This window comes from Scyliorhinus torazame, chromosome 16, assembly GCF_047496885.1.
Source record: "Scyliorhinus torazame isolate Kashiwa2021f chromosome 16, sScyTor2.1, whole genome shotgun sequence".
NCBI classification, from domain to species: domain Eukaryota; kingdom Metazoa; phylum Chordata; class Chondrichthyes; order Carcharhiniformes; family Scyliorhinidae; genus Scyliorhinus; species Scyliorhinus torazame.
Window position 1 is genome coordinate 173616050 of NC_092722.1, and position 21622 is coordinate 173637671.

General features: G+C 49.3%; 1 protein-coding gene across 2 annotated transcripts in view; it reads left to right on the top strand.

Moving 5' to 3' along the window:
* LOC140393235 (uncharacterized) overlaps nt 1–21622 on the top strand; it is a 407232-nt gene that overhangs the window by 104752 nt on the left and 280858 nt on the right. For both annotated transcript variants that reach the window (XM_072479489.1, XM_072479491.1), the window contains exons 9-11: nt 5086–5164; nt 8422–8540; nt 9210–9335. In XM_072479489.1, the coding sequence (XP_072335590.1) occupies nt 5086–5164; nt 8422–8540; nt 9210–9335 (324 nt within the window). The remainder of the gene's footprint in view (nt 1–5085; nt 5165–8421; nt 8541–9209; nt 9336–21622) is intronic.

Sequence of the window (21622 nt, forward strand, 5' to 3'; positions counted from 1 at the left end):
TCCACGACCCCCTCTGACACTGCTCCACAACCCCCTCTGGCACTGCTCCACGACCCCCTCTACACTGCTCCATAACTCTCTCTGACACTGCTCCATGACCCCCTGGGACACTGCTCAGTGACCCCCTCTGACACTGCTCAACGACCCCCACTGACACTGCTCAACGACCCCTTCTGACACTGTTCCACGACCCCCTCTGACACTGTTCCACGACCCCCTCTGACACTGCTCAGCGACCCCCTCTGACACTGCTCCACAACCCCCTCTGACACTGCTCCGCGACCCCCTCTGACACTGCTCAACGACCTCCTCTGACCCTGCTCAACGACCCCCTCTGACACTGCTCCACGACCCCCTCTGACACTGTTCCACGACCCCCTCTGACACTGATCAGCGACCCCCTCTGACACTGCTCCACAACTCCTCTGACACTGCTCCAGGACCCCCTCTGACACTGCTCCATGACCCCCTCTGACACTGTTCAGCGACCCCCTCTGGCACTGCTGCACGACCTCCTCTGACACTCCTCAGCGACCCCCTCTGGCACTGCTCCACGACCATAAGACCATAAGACCATAAGACATAGGAGCGGAAGTAAGGCCATTCAGCCCATCGAGTCCACTCCACCATTCAATCATGGCTGATTTCAACTCCATTTACCCGCTCTCTCTCCATGGCCCTTAATTCCTCGAGAAATCAAGAATTTATCAACTTCTGTCTTAAAGACACTCAACGTCCCGGCCTCCACCGCCCTCTGTGGCAATGAATTCCACATACCCACCACTCTCTGGCTGAAGAAATTTCTCCTCATCTCTGTTCTAAAGTGACTCCCTTTTATTCTAAGGCTGTGCCCCGGGTCCTAGTCTCCCCTGCTAATGGAAACAACTTCCCTACATCCACCCTATCTAGGCCATTCATTATCTTGTAAGTTTCTATTAGATCTCCCCTCAACCTCCTGAACTCCAATGAATATAATCCCAGGATCCTCAGACGTTCATCGTATGTTAGGCCTACCATTCCTGGGATCATCCGTGTGAATCTCCGCTGGACCCGCTCCAGTGCCAGTATGTCCTTCCTGAGGTGTGGGGCCCAAAATTGCTCACAGTATTCTAAATGGGGCCTAACTAATGCTTTATAAAGCTTCAGAAGTACATCCCTGCTTTTATATTCCAAGCCTCTTGAGATGAATGACAACATTGCATTTGCTTTCTTAATTACGGACTCAACCTGCAAGTTTACCTTTAGAGAATCCTGGACTAGGACTCCCAAGTCCCTTTGCTCTTCAGCATTATGAATTTTGTCACCGTTTAGAAAATAGTCCATGCCTCTATTCTTTTTTCCAAAGTGCAAGACCACGCACTTGCCCACGTTGAATTTCATCAGCCATTTCTTGGACCACTCTCCTAAACTGTCTAAATCTTTCTGAAGCCTCCTCACATCCTCCATACTACCTGCCCCTCCACACTGCCCCGCGACCCCCTCTGACACTGCTCCGCGACCCCCTCTGACACTGCTCCACAACCCACTCTGACACTGCTCCACGACCCCCCTCTGACACTGCTCAGCGACCCCCTCTGACACTGCTCCACGACCCCCTCTGACACTGCTCAGCGACCCCCTCTGACTGCTCCACGACCCCCTCTGACACTGCTCAGCGTCCCCCTCTGACACTGCCCCACAATCCCCTCTGACACTGCTCCGCGACCCCCTCTCACACTGCTCCTCAACCCCCTCTGACACAGCTCCGTGACCCCCTCTGACACTATTCAGCGACCCCCTCTGACACTGCTTCAGAACCCCCTCTGACCCTGCTCCACGACCCCCTTTACACTGCTCCACAACCCCCTGTGACACTGCTCAGCGAACCCCTCTGATACTGCTTCCCAACCCCCTCTGACACTGCTCCGTGACCCCCTCTGACACTGCTCAGCGACCCCCTCTGACACTGCTCCACAACCCCCTCTGACACTGCTCAGCGACCCCCTCTGACACTGCTCAGTGACCCCCTCTGACACTGCTGTACAACCCCCTCTACACTGCTCAGCGACTCCCTCTACTCTGCTCAGCGTCCCCCTCTGACACTGCTCAGCGACCCCCTCTGGCACTGCTCCACGACCCCCTCTGACACTGCTCCACGTCCCCCTCTGACACTGCTGCACAACCCCCTCTGACACTGCTCCACAACCCCCTCTGACACTGCTGCACAACCCCCTCTGACACTGCTCAGCGACCCCCTCCTATACTACTCCATGACCCCCTCTGACACTGCTCAGCGACCCCCTCTGACACTGCTCCACGACCCCCTCTACTCTGTTCGGCGACCCCCTCCTATACTGCTCCACGACCCCTTTACACTGCTCAGTGACCCCCTCTGATACTGCTCCACGACCCCCTCTACTCTGCTCAGCGACCCCCTCTGACACTGCTCCACGACCCCCTCTGACACTGCTCCGCGGCCCCTCTGACACTGCTCCGCGACCCCCCATGACACTGCTCCACGACCCATTCTGACACTGCTCCACGACCCCCTCTGACACTGCTCAGCGAAACCCTCTGACAATGCTCAGCGAAACCCTCTGACAATGCTCAGCGAAACCCTCTGACACTGCTCAGCGATTCCTTCTGCTCTGCTCAGTGACTCCCTCTGACACTGCTCAGTGACCCCCTCTGACACTGCTCCATGACCCCTTTACACTGCTCAGTGACCCCTCTGACACTGCTCCACAACCGCCTCTGACACTGCTCAGCGAAACCCTCGACTCTGCTCAGTGACCCCCTCTGACAATGCTCCACGACCCACTCTGACACTGTTCAGCGGCCCCCTCTGACACTGCTTCAGAACCCCCTGTGAACCTGCTCCACGACCCACTTAACACTGCTCCACGACCCCCTTTACACTGCTCCACAACCCCCTGTGACACTGCTCAGTGACCCCCCTCCCACACTGCTCAGTGACCCCCTCTGACACTGCTCCACAACCACCTCTGACACTGCTCCACGACCCCCTCTGACACTGCTCCACGACCCCCTCTGACACTGCTCAGTGACCCCCTCTGACACTGCTTCAGAGCCCCCTCTGAACCTGCTCCACGACCCCCTTAACACTGCTCCATGACCCCCTTTATACTGCTCCACAACCCCCTGTGACACTGCTCAGTGATCCCCTCCCACACTGCTCAGTGACCCCCTCTGACACTGCTCAGTGACCCCCTCTGCCACTGCTCCACAACCCCCTCTGACACTGCTCCACAACCCCCTCTGACACTGCTCCACAACCCCCTCTGACACTGCTCCACGACCCCCTCTGACACTGCTCCACGACCCCCTCTGACACTGCTCCACGACCCCCTCTGACACTGCTCCACGTCCCCCTCTGACACTGCTCCACGACCCCCTCTGACACTACTCCACGACCCCCTCTGCACTGCTCAATGACCCCCTCTGGCACTGCTCCACGACCCCCTCTGACACTGCTCCGCGACCCCCTCTGACACTGCTCCACGACCCCCCCTGACACTGCTCAGCGACCCCCTGTGAACACTGCTCAGCGACCCCCTCTGACACTGCTCCACGACCCCCTCTACACTGCTCCACGACCCCCTCTGACACTGCTCCACGACCCCTCTCACACTGCTCCTCGACCCCCTCTGACACTGCTCCACGACCCCCTCTGACACAGCTCCGTGACCCCCTCTGACACTGTTCAGCGACCCCCTCTGACACTGCTCAGCGACCCCTGTGACACTGCTCCACGACCCCCTCTACACTGCTCCACGACCCCCTCTGACACTGCTCCACGACCTCCTCTCACACTGCTCCACGACCCCCTCTGACACTGCTCCACGACCCCCTCTGCACTGCTCAATGACCCCCTCTGACACTGCTCCACGAACCCCTCTGACACTGCTCCGCGACCCCCTCTGACACTGCTCCACGACCCCCCTGACACTGCTCAGCGACCCCCTCTGCACTGCTCAATGACCCCCTCTGACACTGCTCCACGAACCCCTCTGACACTGCTCCGCGACCCCCTCTGACACTGCTCCACGACCCCCCCTGACACTGCTCAGCGACCCCCTGTGACACTGCTCAGCGACCCCCTCTGACACTGCTCCACGACCCCCTCTACACTGCTCCACGACCCCCTCTGACACTGCTCCACGACCCCCTCTCACACTGCTCCTCGACCCCCTCTGACACAGCTCCGTGACCCCCTCTGACACTGTTCAGCGACCCCCTGTGACACTGCTCAGCGACCCCTGTGACACTGCTCCACGACCCCCTCTTCATATTCAAAAATTCCCTCTGATTCATCACTCTTGCTGAAGAGCTGGTAGAACACCCTGTATTTTGCAGTCAATGATGAAGCAATGGCACTCTCTCCTGATCTCATAGAAAACTGCCCAGGAGATCTGGTGATTTCTGTGGCATTCATTTCACATGTCCCAATGTTAGTTTGAATTTGGCATCAAGCCAAGGGGATGTCCCGGGATCCTGAAACAGTGATGTCATCAAACTGGGTAAGTAGCCAATCACACTGAAATATTCTCATACACAGTAAACCCAGGAAGTATCCTTCACTTTGTATTACACAATTTTACAGAGAGTGGAATAAAGATTGGGACATTCAGATGGGAAATGTATTTAACCAATTTGTGTTTTAAAATCTGAACTCAATGCAGTTTTCAGGGTCAGAGATGTTGTCCAGCAATGAACAACATTGTTGAAAACCAAGCGGCATTTCATTCAGCAAGGTGTAATGTTTTCTCGGATTTTTGTAGCGATACTAATAGTGTAAAGAGATAAGTTCCAGTCAATTTTGTGATTTATAATTGATTCTAGTTGGGGAGTACCTTGACACCCCATGGTGTATAATCACTCACGACAGCTTGTCACTTTTGGGTTTTGTGTTCAATTGACGCTAGATGCTGTTGTTAGTTTCAAAGAAGTAAATGATAAGTGAACACTTGACACTTTCACCATTATTATTACAGAAAAGTCCGGAACATTGTCTCGGTATCTTCTTATTCCAAAGTTTTTTTCTAACTTATTTGGTAAGCTTCATGTCTGCATTTTGACTTCCAGACTCATTTACGTTCGTGCATTGAGGCTACCAAACAGCTAGAGCATCAGCTTTTGCAAGTTCAGACCAGTGGCTTCGAAGGTCAGTCAGCCTGTATTTTGATTTATTTTCTCACTGTAAAAATTCCTTGTAAAACAGATCACCAGCATCCTTTGTATTTGTCGTTTGAATGTGAGCATCATTGGTGAGGCAAGTATTTAATGCCCATTCCTCATTGTCCTCGAAAAATTGATGGTGAGTCACCATCTTTAAGCCCACGTGGGTGTAGGTATATTTGTAGTGCTGCCAGAGAGGGATATCCAGGATCGTGACCCAGTGACAGTGAATGGTTGGCACTATAGTATGTGTCTTGGAGGGGAATGTAAAGGTGGTGATATTTCCATCCATTTTCTGCCCTTGTTCTTACAGGCCGTAAGGTTTGTTGAAGGAGCCTTGGCAATTTGCTGCAGCGCATCTTGTGGCTGGTACTGACTGCATGCTACTGTATTCCCGTGGTGGAGGGAGTGAATGTCTATAATGGTGGATGGGATGTTAAATCAGCGGGCTGCTTTTTACTGGATGGTGTTGAGCTCTTGATTGCAACTGGAGCTGCACTCATTCAGGCAAATAGAGAATATTCCATCACACTTCTGACTTGTAGTGGGTTGACGGGCTTTGAGGAGTCAGACGGTACTTTACTTTTCGCAGAATTCCCGGCCTCTGTCCTGCTCTTGTGTAGCTGCATCCTTAACATATTTAAAATTATCTTTTCCTTCTGAAGATTGAAAGAATGGCACCCAATACGGGTCTGTTAGCTCAGCCTACATTGTCCTGAATTTGCAATTCAGGGGTAATTTGCAGTTAACCCCAAATTCAATGGTCCTCCTTCAACACTGACCCTACCAGAGTTTACATGGTGAATGGGAAGATATCTCATTCATTCGAGCCAGGTGATTGGAAGGTCTAGTTTGTGTGCATCCCCAGTACCCTACTGCCCATTTCAGCCAGAAGTGGTGGTGTAAGCAAGTGGCAGTAGTGGCTTTCTCAGAACCATGCTCTCACACCCCTCCTCGAACAACAGAGGCTGGGAATTCTGTGGCAAGTACTTACCATCTTACTGCCCAAACACTGTCCGCCATCAACAACAAACAAGCCAAGAATATGGTGGAATACACTCCACGTGCATGGATGAATGCACCTCGAACAAAATCAAGCTCAACACCAACCACTCAGCCCCTTGACAACAGGGTAGATCTGGCTGAATTTAGAAATGGCATTTATTTTAGTTCCTTCGGGTCCCAGACCATTACCTGGCCTGGACTCGTCTTTGGGGCATATATGCATGCTTGTAGAGGTTCATATGCTTCACCTCACTATGTATACCATCCGGCATTGTAATATTAGGCCACCTTCAAACTTCAAGAGCATCAACACCCAGTTATTGGAGTCTTGCCACCAACACACAGCATCTTTTAGCACACTTCGGCTGGAACTACAGTAGGGAAGCAGCAAAATATCCAGCTTAATCCTTGTTAGTGGGTAGACAACTTCTGATTATTAATTTGACTCCTTGAAGAAGTTTCTCATCTCTTTTCTCGAATTATAACAAAATTAGTTTTTTTGCTCTTGGCATTCCCCAAGATTAAGAGCATGATTTAACCAACGTGTTGTGCGGCACGGATCTGGGTGTGGTGGTTAAATTGGGATGGTGTAGATTTTATGAGGCGGTGTTAGGGAAGATTCCAGACTTGGGCTCGCACCGATTGATTATGGGGGCAGATTTTAATACGGTTATAGAACCGAGCTTGGACCCTTCGAGCCTGAGGCCGGTGAAGGTGTCGGCAGTGGTGAAGGAGCTGAAGGGGTTTATGAAAAACATGCCGGGGGGCGGTGGACCCGTGGAGGTTTGGGTGGCCGAGGCCGAAGGAATTTTCATACTTCTCCCACATGCACCAGGTGTACTCCCGGATCGACATTTTCATGATAGCCAAAGTGTTGTTGGCTGGGGTTTTGACTCGGAGTATTCTGTTATCGTGGTCTCTGACCACGCGCCGCATTGGGTAGATTTGCGAGTGGACCAAGGGGGGGCCCAGCGCCAGCAGTGGAGGCTGGATGTGGGGTTGTTGGTGGAGGAGGATGTGGTATGCGAGCAGGTGAAGACTGCCATTCGAGGGTATGTGGAGCTCAACGACGTAGGGGAGGTCACAGCCACCACGCTGTTGGAGGCATTCAAGGCAGTGGTTAGGTGAGAGTTTATCTCAATTCAGGTGCACAGGGAGAAAGCAGAGCGGGCGGAGATGACAAGGCTGGTAGACGTGATTTAAGAGTGGACAGGAGGTATTCAAGGTCCCGGAGGCAGGGCTGTTGAAGGAGAGGCAGAGGTTCCAGATAGAGTTTGGCTTAGTATCTACGGTGAAGTCAGTGGGGCAGCTACGGAGGACCAGGTGGGCAGTGTAGACAGAAGGCGAGCAGGATGCTGGCCCACCAGTTGAGGAAGCAAGAGGCAGCGAGGGAGATTGGCAGAGTAAAGGATGATAAGGTGGACCCGGAGAGGGTGCATGGTGTGTTTGAGGTTTGAGGCGTTCTACAGAAGGCTATACGAGTCGGAGCCCCTGGTCCGGAGGCGGGGGGGGGGGGGGGGGGGGGGGGGGGGCGATGCTGCAGTTTTTGAAATGACTGGAGTTTCCCAAAGTACAGGAGGAGCTGGTTCAGAGATTGGGGTCTAGAATTGAGTTTTATAAAAGGTTTGAGGAGGACCTGGGGCCACTGCTGGTGAGGGCATATAATTAGGCAAGGGAAAGGGGAGATCTTCCCCCTACACTGTAGGAGGCTTCCATCTCCCTGATTTTAAAAAAGGACAAGGATCTGGAGCAGTGTGGGTCGTACCGCCTGATGTTGTTGCTGAATGTAGACACCAAGCTATTGGCTAAGGTGTTGGCCTTGCAAATCGAGGACCGTGTCCCAGGGCTGATAAGCGATGACCAAATGGGGTTTGTGAAGGGGAGGCAGTTGTCGCTGAACGTGAGGAGGGTGCTTAATGGGGAAGGCAGGATGGGAGAAAGGGGCGGGATTAGGGGAGCTGAAGGAGAGCGGATGTCGGCTGTTTATAATGTTTTATGATTTTGTCTTCTGTTTTTGTTTGTCTATATGAAAATGCCTTGAATAAAATATTTTAAAAGTAATAAATAAATGCTTCCTTCCTTGTTCTGCTACAGATATATCCTTTTTGCAGAAGCAAACAGTCTTTTCTTTACATATCACCAAACACATTACTTTTGTTCCAATCTGTCCTGGGACACTTCATCAAATCAGTGGAAATCAGATTATTTCTATTCATTTTTAATTGGTGCTTTTCGCAGATTTTGATTTATACTTGGAAAATCACAAGACTTGGCTGGCTTCCAAGAAGTTCCAGAATAACAGAGATGACCCTGCTTATTGTGTTGAGGAACTTGAAATACAAACTATAAATAAAGAAGTAAGCAGTTTGATATTTTCATGTTTAACCTTGAGGGAGACACTGCAGAAGCATGTGTTGTCTCACTCTCCACTATTATGCTGATATCTGACAGCACCAATTTGTTCAAGTTCTTACCCTGGTATAGTGCCATTCAAGAAGAAGAGGAATGGAATTGGTTTTATTTAATTCCCCCCCACTTTCAGCAATGTTTCAGTGTGCTGTTTTCTCCCTATACAAATCTGTACCTTGTTAACAAGAATCTCTAGAGCATAGTTAGAAGTTTCTGAAACCTGAATTTGTGGGTTTGAGTGTAACTAATTTGAGACAATAATCCTAAAACTGGACTCAAGTACCACACATACTGATTAATTGAGCCAATATAAATATTGTTATGATAATGAATTTATATTCGATCTGTAAATAAGAACTCTGCATCGTGAATGTTAAATAATGTCATCACTGAAATGCTGCAAATTTAGGACAGATGTGTTAATTTAAGGGAGTGCAGCATAATGAGTGTACATTTGTTTTAATCTAATGAAAAGTAACGGTTCATTAGAAATCTCTGCATTCAATCTTAATCTGCGAGACCATCTGTAATTGTAAATTGAGCAGAAACATTAGAGGATAATATCTGTAATATTTCAAACAGCATTACTGGAACTCTGTATATGGATTTGTTTTCAGTTCGCAGGAAAACAGAGGATCTTTCAGCAGTCAATGGCACAAATTGTAATAGAATTAGCCCTCGTAAATCAACACAAAGGAAGCTTGGTACAGCAGCTCAATGAACAGGAGAAGTCTCTGCACCAGGTAGAGTGACGAGATACAATTGATGTGCAAATTAATATACATGACATATATTTGCTCAGACACGTAGACTCAAATTATCAAAGCAGATTAATACACTTTTCAAAACAAAACGGATAGAAATATGCACTTGGCTTATTTTGAATTTCAGATTCCACTTGAAAGCCAAGTTCACTGAAGCTGAACTCAAAATCTGTGGTATGTAAAATAAAGTTGGCAGTGATTCTGTTTGATGCTCCTAAGCGTTGTTGAAATAATTTAGATTGGATATATATATATCAGCAGTACAAGGCTATCTTTTCCTCCGCCAGTGATCAACTGGAAATATCATTAGCCCAAGCAAATGCAAAATACTGCAACAGCTGTAAATGAAAACAGAAAATGCTGGAACTACTTAATAGGTCAGGTAGCATCTGTGGAGAGAGAAACAGCGTTAATATTACAAGTCAATAATATTTTGTCAGAACTGGAAAAAGTATGGGGGGGATAAGGGGTAGCAATAATGGGGGATTTGTTCCTGGAGGGGCGGTTTGCGAGTTTCGGGGAGTTAGTGGAGAGGTTCGGGCTTGCGCAGTCGGAGGCGGTCAGGTACTTGCAAGACCTGAATGATGCGAGGAAGGTTTATTCGGGTTTTCCGGTTGCGCCGCCCAGATCATTGGTGGAGAGGGTACTGTCGCTGGCCGGATTGGAGGAGGGTAATACTTCAGGTATCTATGGGAGGCTGCTGGCGGAGGACAGGGCCTCGCTGGAGGGGATCAAGGTGAAAAGGGAGGAGGAGCTAGGGGGTGAAGTGGAGAAGGGGGGTACAGTGTGAGGCCTTACAGAGGGTAAATGCCACCTCGTCCTGTGCGATGCTCGGGCTCATACAACTGAAGGTGGTGCACTGTGCACACTTAACAAGGGCAGGGATGAGTCAGTGTTTGAGGGGGTAAAAGAACATAAGAACATGAGAAGTAGGAGCAGGAGTAGGCCTTCTGGCCCTTCGAGCCTGCTCCGCCATTCAATGAGATCATGGCTGATCATTTGTGGACTCAGCTCCATTTTCCCGCCCGAACACCTTAACCCTTGATTCCTTTATTCTTCAAGAAGCTATCTCTCTTTGTCTTGAAAACAGTTTTAAAAAAAAACGCATTTTATTCAAACTTGTATCAAAATAGGTTACAGCAAGTAAACACTCCGAGAAACATTCTTCCCAACAATCAACCGCAGGAAGTCCTACAGGTCACCCAACCATGCTGCTACCCACAGTGGCGATGCCGACCGCCAATCCAGCAAAATTCGTCGCCGTGCAATCAGTGAGTCGAAGGCCAAGACATCGGCCTTCCTCCTCTCCATGAGCTCCGGCTTCTCTGAAACCCCAAATATCGCACCAAAGAGTCCGGGTCCACTCCCTCCTCCACGATCCTGGCTATGACCGCGAACACACTCCCGCCCAGAATCTTCCCAATTTTTCACAACCCCAAAACATGTGCGCATGATTCGCTGGCCCCCGCCCACACCTCTCACACTCATCTGATACCCCATGAAAGAACCCACTCATTCTCCCCCGAGTCATATGCACCCTGTGCACCACCTTAAACTGCATCATCCTTGCACAAGAGGAGGTCCCGTTTACCCTTCGGAGTGCCTCACTCCATACTCCCCAATTGATCTCCATTCCCAACTCCGCTTCCCATTTCTCCGTGATCTTCACCACCCGCTCGCCTCCCTGCTCCCCCAGCCACTTATATATATCCCCAATTCTTCCCTCCCCTTCTACATCCGGAAGCAGCTGTCGCTCCAGCAGGGTGTATCCCGGCAATCTAGGGAACCCCTTCCAGACCTTTCGTGCAAAGAACCTAACCTGTAGATACCTGAACTCACTACCCATCGGCAGCTCTACCCCTCTCCCTTAGCTCCTCCAGACTGCCGAACCCTTCCTCCAAATACAAATCCCTCACCTTGACCAGCCCCACTTCCCTCCACCTCCTGTATACACCATCCATCTGCCCGGCTCAAACCCATGATTCTTGCACAGCGGCGTTAGCACCAAAATCCCTTCCACCCTAAAATGCCTCCTCAGCTGATTCCATATCTTCACCGTGGACTGCACCACTGGGCTCCCTGAATACCTACTCGGAGCCATTGGCAATGCTGCCTTCACCATAGCCCTCAAACTAGACCCCTTAGAAGATTCCTCCTCCATCCTAACCCACTCTACCCCTTCTCCTTCCCACCACCGCCACACCTTGTCCACATTCGCTGCCCAATAATAATGAAGCAAGTTTGACAACGCCAACCCCCCCTGCTGCCTCTGCCTCTGTAGCAGGGTCCTCCCCACCCTTGGCACCTTCCCCACTCATACAAAGTCAGAAATGATTGTGTCCACTTTCTTAAAAAATGGCCTTTGGTATAAAGATCGGGAGAGCCTGAAAGGTAAACAAGAACCTCGGCAGAATATTCATTTTCACCACTTGGACCCCCCCCCCGCCCATGTTAAGTGCAGTGTACCCCACCTCTTAAGATCCTCCACCAGCTTCGTTAAGTTCCACTTATGGAAACCCATCCATTCCCTCGCTACCTGAATCCCCAAGTACCTAAACCTATCCCTCGCTACCGTAAATGGCATCCCCCCTAAATTAGCCCGCTGTGCCAGCTCATTCACCGGGAATACCTCACTTTTCCCTACATTCAGCTTGTATCCCGAGAACACTCCAAACCTCCCCAACAGGCCCATAATCCTTCCCATGCCAACGGATCCGAAACATACAGCAAGAGGCCATCGGCTTAGAGCGACAGCCGATGCTCCCTCTGTCCCCTCATTATCCCCTGCCACTCTGCCGACCCCCTGAGAGCCATCGCCAATGTCTCTATGACCAGTGCAAAGAGCAGCGGCGACAGCGGGTACCCCTGCCTCGTACCGCTATGTAAGTCAAAGCTTTGCCAGCTCATATCATTCATCCTCACTCTCGCTCTTGGCGCCACATACAGCAACCGCACCAATGCCACAAATCTCGGCCCAAACCCAAACCTTCCCAAAACTTCGCACAAGTACCGCCACTCCACCCGATCAAGTGCTTTCTCCACATCCATGGACACCACCACCTCCGGTACCAGAGCTCTCAACGGATTCATCACCACATTCAACAGCCGTCTTATATTACTCGCGAGCTGCCTGCCCTTCACGAAGCCTGTTTGATCTTCTGCAACCACCCCCGGGACACAATCCTCCATCGTCCCCGCCAACAACTTAGCCAATACTTTCACATCCGTGTTCAATAGTGATATGGGTCTATACGACCCACATTCCACCGGATCCTTCACTTTTTTTGGGATTAGTGTGATTACTGCCTGCATCATCGTCTCCGGCAACTCCCCCTTCTCCAGTGCTTCATTAAACGTCCCCAACAGATGTGGCACCAGGTCCGCCGCAAATTCCTTATAAACTTCTGCCGGGTACCCATCATGCCCAGGGGCCTTCTCCGACTTCGTACCCCTGATACGATTCAGCATCTTCCTCAGCCCCAGGGGCTCCTCCAACACCTGCCTCTTTGCTTCCTCCACCTGGGGAAATTCCAGCTCGTCCAGAAACCACCCCATGTCCCCCTCCTCACCTCCTAGTTCTGCCCCATAAAGTCCCTGGTAATACCCTCTAAATGCCTCATTTATCTTCCCTGGCTCCGACACCACATCCCCAGCCCCAGTCCGGATCTTCAATATTTCCCTGAACGCAGCCTGCCTCCGCAGCTGGTGCACCAGCATGTGGCTCGCCTTCTCCCCATACTCCTATTGCACCCCTCTTGCCCTACGCAGCTGCCCTACCGCCCTCCCTGTTGTCAGCCTGTCAAATTGTCCTTGCAACTTTTTCCTCCTCGCCAATCCCTCCACGGTGGGCACCCTCAAATATTCCCTGTCCACCTCCACTATCTCGCTCACGAGACGGTCATGTTCCGCCCTCCTTTCCTTATTCGCACGAACCGTAAATGAGATAATTTCTCCCCGGACCACTGCCTTCAGTGCTTCCCAAAAAAAGCCCGCCGACACCTCCCCATTCTGATTGAATTCCACATAATCCCTAATCGCCAACCACACCTTATCACAAAAATCTCCAACTGCCAGCAACCCCCTCATAAAACCCACATCATCCCAATTTGGGGCATACACATTTACCAACACTACCGGTGCCCCTTCCAATACCGCACACACAATCACATATCTCCCACCTGAATCCCTCACCTCCTTCGCACTCACGAATCCCATTTTTTTGCTCATTAAAATCGCCACACCTCTCGATTTCAAATCAAACCCCGAGTGAAAAACCTGCCCGACCCACCCCTTCCTTAACCTAACCTGGTCCTTCACATGGAGGTGTGTCTCCTGCAAAAAGACAACCCCCGCTTTCAAGCTCCTGAGGTGCGCGAACACCCGCGAGCTTTTAACCGGCCCATTCAGTCCCCGGATGTTCCACGTTACCAACCTTACCAGAGGCTTGCGCCTCCAATTCCCTCTACCGCCTGTCATCTTCCCAATTAAACCCTGCCCCTTTAATTCCACTCTGTACCTAGCCCATCCCAGATGGCCCCTTTCTTCGCCCTTCCAAATTGTGTTGTGTCCATTGCTCCTAGGTTGAAGAATTCACCCAGGAATGAGGTTGAAAGGGGCAAATGGATCACTCGGCAGAGAAGCACTGTTTTCCTCTGCAGCTCTCAATCTCTGTGATATTTGAGAACGCCATATTTGTCATTTAAGAAAATTGACCTATTTATTTGACAACTTCGAGTTGCCTATGGAATTGTCTAAATGCTCTGGGCATGTACCAGCAGTTAATACCAGATTGGTAGATTTAACTAAGATCCTGCTATTATAAACTTTGTGAATCTTCAAAGAACCTGAATTTTAAAATGAAGAAATTGTTAAAGCAAAGTAAACTGAGACAACCAACAAATCGTTGTGCGAACTAGTAATGCGACAGGACAGAATCAAGAAACAGGGGCACACATTTACAGTCATTGCCAAAAGAAGCAAAAGAGATATGTGAGAATTTTGTTTCACGCAGCGAGTGGTTAGGGTTTGGAATGTAGTGTCTGAGGGCGCGGTGGAGGCAGATTCAGTGGAAGCATCAAATGGGAATTAGACTGTTATCTGGAAAGAAAGAATGTGGAGGGGAGAAGGCAGGAGAATGGCATGAAGAGGATTGCTCATTTGGAGAGCCGGTCAGATACGGTGGCCCAAATGACGACCTCCTGCACTGTATCAATTCTGCGATTCTATGAGGTTAAGATGCAACCAGCTATCTTGGGAAACAAACATATTACATATTGCTTGCACCTCATGTCACATTAGTTCCTTGAATCTTTAATAAACCTCTCTTTATTTAGTGCAGTGCAGACATCTCAAAAACTGTTGTCCGTTGAGTTTGATGCAGGAGAATTATTCCCTGAACAAATATGGCTTTCTGTCGAGAGCTCTTCTTCCCTCTCTCTTCCAGCACCTTGTCTTGTTCTACATTCTCAAGTGTCACGACACCCTGGGCTAGTGCACGGTCAATTCTAGCCTCACTTGGCCCAGAGTCACAACCGAGGTAAAATTAGATTTTATTTAAAATATGCGGGGTCCTTGGCTGAGCCCAATAAACTAGAGTCATCAGGTTTAACACAAGTGACCTTTTATTATGCACAGTATTATAATTAAACAGACTATGGTTAATGGTTATGGTTTACAGAAAATGTAACTGACTATCTCATACCTCTTTCTCAATCACCCTTCCCACTACCCCACTCTCTATATACACATAGACAAACAACACAGAGGGGAAAGGGTGGTGGTAAGATAAAGAAAATATTAATAAAATACAAGGATAAAGAACTTTGATGCACTGGGATAATTTCCGGTTCAGTTTTTGTTTTGATACTTCTTCCTTCTCGGCTTGAGATAGTTTTCTGTGGCAAGGTTGTCTATATTCTCTGCAGACTCAGCAAAATGCCACGTTCACAGTAAAGGATGTATCGGGCACTCTGATTTCAGAACAATAAAGCAGTTCTTTCTTCAGTAAACAAGTGAGAGATGGTATTTCTTCTCCTTCCAAGGTCTAAACACTTCTGCCCAGTTCTCTCAGAAAGTATCACGCAGAAACTAATCACTGACTGTCGTCAGGCAGAGCACTGTCCCTGGCCAACGCACCAGTTATCAGTTAACTAATCAAACCGACTTCCTCCAAAACCGGTTCCTGAGATTCACCCGGTGCCGAGGAGTCTGGCCCCTGCTTTCCAAAAACAAAATCTAGAAGCACAGTGTCCTGGCAAGAAGGCTGTTTCAACTGAGTCTTCTGCTTAAAGGCACATCTCGATTATGGGTCCGTGGACCAAAAATAACTGCTGTCTAAATTGCAGTCTTTTCTTCCTCCAAACCCACCGAGAAGTTGAATAGATGACCTGTTCCATCACTTCTGCAGTGCATCTCCTGAGCCAGTCATACCACACCGATGTGTCTCACCTTCTGACTTTGCCTCCCTCATTGTATTGGCCAAATCCAAGTAATGATGCCACTTGGCCACTCTTGTACCACAGCAATGTAGCAGAAAGTAGTTGACAGGTTGCAAAAAAAAAAAAATCAGCCCAGCAGTGAGAAAGTAAAATTACATACAAAAGTATTGAAATGCTTGTTTAAAAATGATATTGAAATGTGTTATAAAGCATTGTACTTGTCTAGAAGCCTTAAAATACAAACACGACATATGTTGCATATCTACACAGCTGCTGTTTTGTTGGTTTTCTTAATTCTGTTCTGCAGCTCACACCTTACTGTGTGAAATGTAATTTAGTCCACAGGAGTCTTCACAAAGAATAGGAACTTGTTTACAGGCAAGTAATGACTTGTACTTTCAGCTGTTTCTTGGCGAGGTTCTAGTAATTTATTCAAAACATCCTCCAAATGTAACTGAAATGACAAAGATTTCATAACCGAGAAGGAAGCCACTTAAGCGGTCCCTGCTGAGTGGAGGGAATCCTGTTCTAACATACAGTGGAGAATGGAGCAACCTTTTGATGCAAAGGCTGAGAATGGGCCTTTTGCTGTCACAAAGAAACCAAGTGATGCTTCAGTAAGTGTAATACTTCAAGCTGCTGAATGTTTTTATTAAAATTCAAAATATGTATTATCATACATTATCTATTGCAAAATGTATATATCTGTTCTAATATTTCAGATATGATTGGCTAAACTGTAGTTGTGTGAATGGAATAATTGGCACTGTTGGGAATTGACTCCAGAGCAGCTGTGGTGTTGAGGAAATTACATCAGAGAGCAATAGTGCAGAATAACACACAGTTATTCTGCACCCCTTAGGACAATATTTCAACACTACGATCCTCAAAAGCAGGACACTGCATGAAAAGAAAGTTCAGAGCAATTCAGAAAAAAATGTTGCAGTTATAACCTAAAGAATAATTGCTTATCAAGTGTAACTTCCACACTGTTTACCAAATGAAACATTTGTGGACAAGTTTTAATATTAACTAAAACAATACTATTGTTCAGAAATAAAGTGCTGGATTTTATGTTCCCTCTCTTGCCGATGTACTTGAAGGTGAGGGTGCTCATAAAATAAAGCGGATGACCTTCTCCCCACCTTCCTGCCGACCACCTGTCTGCCATATTACCTGGTAAATTCCGATGAGGAAGCTTATTTATCATGCACCCCCCAGACATTTGTAGTCCCTATCACAGCATCCAAAAGGGTCTAAAATTATGTCAAGCCTTTGCTTCTATCAACCAGTACGCATTGGGGTGAATTTTCCTCGGACTCCATGCAGTCCCAGAGGAAGAAGTCTGATAAAGCCTGGACTTAAAGGTAAGTGTGTGATTATGGGGACTGGCTGGTGGATCCCAGAGAGTGGGTCGGGGTGGGGGGGGCGGCAGCAGAGGGGCAATGGGAAGTGGGAGAAGGTTTGAGAGGCCAGTAGGTGTATTAAACGGGGCAAAGTTCATTCCTAGGGGCTTGGTGCCTCCAATGGACCCCCCCACTTCTCCCCAAAAGGATGTAAGCCCTTTCCTGCCTGACAGCAATCCACTTACTGAAAACTGCTGGGCTATGCACCCTGCCTCTGCCTTCCCCTTCTGCATGTAAAATGGAGATGAGTGAGGCCCTTAAGTGGCCGAAGGACAGGCAGCCTGCCTGACTCTTTCCCTGGCTGGATTTTGCAGTTGAATGAAATGAAATGAAATGAAAATCGCTTATTGGCACAAGTAGGCTTCAAATGAAGTTACTGTGAAAAGCCCCTAGTCGCCACATTCCGGCACCTGTTCGGGGATGCTGTTACGGGAATTGAACCGTGCTGCTGGCCTGCCTTGGTCTGCTTTCAAAGCCAGCGATTTAGCCCAGTGTGCTAAACAGCCCCTACAAAGTTGGCGACAAAGCCGCGGTGCTTGATGAAAGCTGCTCACGACAAACTATATCTAAAATCTAACGGCAGTTTAAATCTGTCAGAAGGATCTCCAGGCATCCAGCAGCAATGAAAGTAACAAGTGGGGTGAGAAGCCAATCATATTGAAGCATTCTTGCAGACAGAAAACAAGAAAGTTAAAAGCACTTTCGGTGCTAACATCCTTACGGTGTTAGTTTATTTAAAATAGAAAAATAAATGATTATGCTTGGATTAAGATTGAAGCTGAAATATTATAAACAATCTTTAAAAAAATTATTTAAAAAACCAATTGCACTGACTTTTTCGAAGGTTTTTACAGCGAGATTAAAAGTGGAAATTTCATCAATTCACTGATTGACCAGGATTGCATTGTGGGGAATCCTAAATAGCTCAGCCCAGAAAGCACCAAATCACTGACAACAACTTTTGGATTTCTGTGTTATTCTACACGTGCGGATTCCTGAAGTTGCTCTCAGTTTCAGTGGAGCACTCGTCGTCACTGCTTATACTTCAGTTGTCATTGCCACCCCAAAACCAGTACCGTCTTGTTCTTCCAGAGGCTGAGCATCCTGAGTATTTCAAGCATTCTGCCTTATAACAACATAATACGCTTTGCCACGTGATTAACTTAACTCTAATAGACGTCACACGACCTGGGAATATAATGGCAATGGTGATGCAGGTGAACAGCACCTTGAATAACCTTAAAACAAGAAAAATATCTACTTTTCAATCTTAAAGCAGCCATAAACATTCAATTTTGTGAGATGGAGAAAATACTCTTATCCAGGTTTTGTGTCCTGTGAGTCAAATATATGACTTTGAATGGCAGAAATGAATGGTCCTCGTTGTCTTTTTTTTTTGTTGAAATTTTTTATTTAAAACAGATTTGTAACATTTACAGAGAAAAAAGGCCATATACAAAAGCCTTAACATATTGAAAACGAACAGTGGGTAAGAATAAACATGTTAATAAGGCACTTCCCCTATCAGCTCTGTTTGCCCATGCCCCACGTGTTCAACTAAACTAATGTGGCTCTAACCCCCCCCCCCCCCCCCCCCCCCCCCACCCCCGGGTGCTGCTGCTGTCGGTTTCCTACGCTGTTCCCTGCAAGCGACTTTCTCCCCCGGGGGATCCTTGATCACCCCCCCCCCCCACCTACCCCCTCCTTGCCCACTTAAGTCTTCTCTGCTCTCCTCGTTGTCTTTCTGTCTTCCTGTTATCATACACATTTGTTTGCGAATCCCTCTCATCGTGGCACTAACAAACCGCATTGGAACTTTGTAAACACTTTTATATTGTATCACAGAAACAGTCCATTTGACCCATCAGATACATGATTTGTTTTCTTCTTATTTAAAGTGTTACTACTTTAGTAAAGTCGAAAATATAAAGGGAGGAACAAGATTACAAAGATTTTATCTGTCCTTTGCCTTTTTATTGATTTATTTAGCAATATGATCTATAAAGAGCATAATTGCACTGTAAAAGGATTGTAAACAATTGATCCTTGTAGCGCACAATGACTTACACAAGTCGAGAAGTGATGAAGTCTATCGAGGCTTTATTAAGCAAGACTTGTTCCCCAGCAGCTCAGTTACAGAATGCGGCTGCTGGGAGAACTCGAGCTCTTATACTCCGCCTTCAGAGCGGAGCCAGAAGGCGGCAGATCCAACCAGGACCCGGGACCTGTCAGCCAATAGCCTCTCGGCTTCACAGGTACCATATTACCCCTAATACAGACCACCACATTCACCCCTTGTTAAAAAAGAACCCGGCGGGCTGGTGGTTCGCATGGTGGTAGGTGTTTACAAGGCTGGTCCTGAAACGAATTTCGAACAGTGGCTATGCATTTAGCCCAACAGTAAACTATGTACAAGTTTGTGTCAGAATTATTTACAACAAAATTTTTGTTTTTGGTGTCACGTGGATTCCACGAGTCGAGCGGGTGCCCTGGTCGTCCTTGTTGATCGCCTCAGCCCCAGTGGTGGTGCAGGTGCTGGCTCGGGCACTGTCGTCTCTGGGAGCGTTGCGCTGTTCGTTCCTGTTTCTTTACTCCTGGGCGGGCACGGGAGGAGGACCGATTCACCCGGGAAGGGGACGGTCGTGGGGTGTGCCGGCGGCAGGGAGGGGGTGGTCGGTGTTGGGAGTGTGTGTGTGTTTCCGGCAGGCGCCAGGTCCCGCAGGGAGACCGTGTCCTGTCGGCCGGCGGGGTACGCCACGTAGGCGCACTGAGGGTTTGCGTGGAGAAGGTGAACCCTCTCAACCAACGGGTCCGATTTGTGCGCCCGCACATGCTTTCGGAGCAAGATGGGTCCTGGGGCTGCCAGCCAGGACGGCAGAGACGTTCCGGAGGAGGACTTCCTAGGGAAGATAAGGAGGCGCTCGTGCGGCGTTTGATTAGTGGTGGTGCACAGCAGCGACCGGATGGAGTGGAGGGCATCCGGGAAACTGGGAGATCTCTGGACCGAAGGGCCAGTAGGACGGTCTTCCAGACCGTACCATTCTCCCTTTCTACCTGACCGTTCCCCCGGGGGTTGTAGCTGGTCGTCCTGCTCGAGGCAATGCCCTTGCTGAGCAGGAACTGACGCAGCTCATTGCTCATGAAGGAGGAACCCCTGTCGCTATGGATGTACACGGGGAAACCGAACAGTATAAAGATGGTGCCGAGGGCTTCAATGACTGTGGCCGCTGTCCTGTCGGGGCAGGGAATGGCGAAGGGGAAATGGGAGTACTCGTCCACCACGTTCAGGAAGTATGCGTTGCGGTCGGTGGAGGGGACGGGGCCTCTTAAATCCAAACTGAGGCGTTCAAAGGGACGGGAAGCCTTTATCAGGTGCGCTCTATCTGGCCTGAAAAAGTGCGGTTTGCACTCTGCGCAGATCTGGCAGTTCCTGGTGACTGTACAGACCTCCTCCACAGAGTAGGGGAGGTTGCGGGACTTTATGAAATGGTAGAATCGAGTGACCCCCGGGTGGCAGAGGTCCTCGTGGAGGGCTTGGAGGCGGTCTACTTGTGCGTTGGCACATGTGCCGCGGGATAGCGCATCGGACGGCTCGTTCAGCTTTCCGGGACGATACAAGATCTTATAGTTATAGGTGGAGAGCTCAATCCTCCACCTCCAGATCTTGTCATTCTTGATTTTGCCCCGCTGTGCATTATCGAACATAAAGGCTACCGACCGTTGGTCAGTGAGGAGAGTGAATCTCCTGCCGGCCAGGTAATGCCGCCAATGTCGCACAGCTTCCACTATCGCTTGGGCTTCCTTTTCCGCTGAGGAGTGGTGGATTTCTGAGGCGTGGAGGGTCCTGGAGAAAAAGGCCACGGGTCTGCCCACTTGGTTGAGAGTGGCCGCCAGAGCTACATCGGATGCGTCGCTCTCGACTTGGAAGGGGAGGGACTCGTCGATTGCGTGCATCGTGGCCTTTGCGATATCCGCTTTGATGCGGCTGAAGGCCTGGCGGGCCTCTGTCGACAGGGGGAAGGTAGTGGACTGGATTAACGGGCGGGCCTTGTCTGTGTACTGGGGAACCCACTGGGTGTAATACGAAAAGAAGCCCAGGCGTTTCAGGGCTTTGGAGCAGTGGGGGAGGGGAAATTCCATAAGGGGGCGCATGCGTTCGGGGTCGGGGCCTATCACTCCATTACGCACTACGTATCCCAGGATGGCCAGACGGTTGGTGCTAAAAACGCATTTTTCCTCGTTATATGTGAGGTTCAGGGTGTTAGCTGTCTGGAGAAATTTTTGGAGGTTGGCGTCGTGGTCATGGCCGCAGATGGTTACGTTGTCGAGGTATGGGAACGTGGCCTGCAACCCGTGCTGGTCAACCATTCGGTCCATCTCCCGTTGGAAGACCGAGACTCCGTTCGTGACGCCAAATGGGACC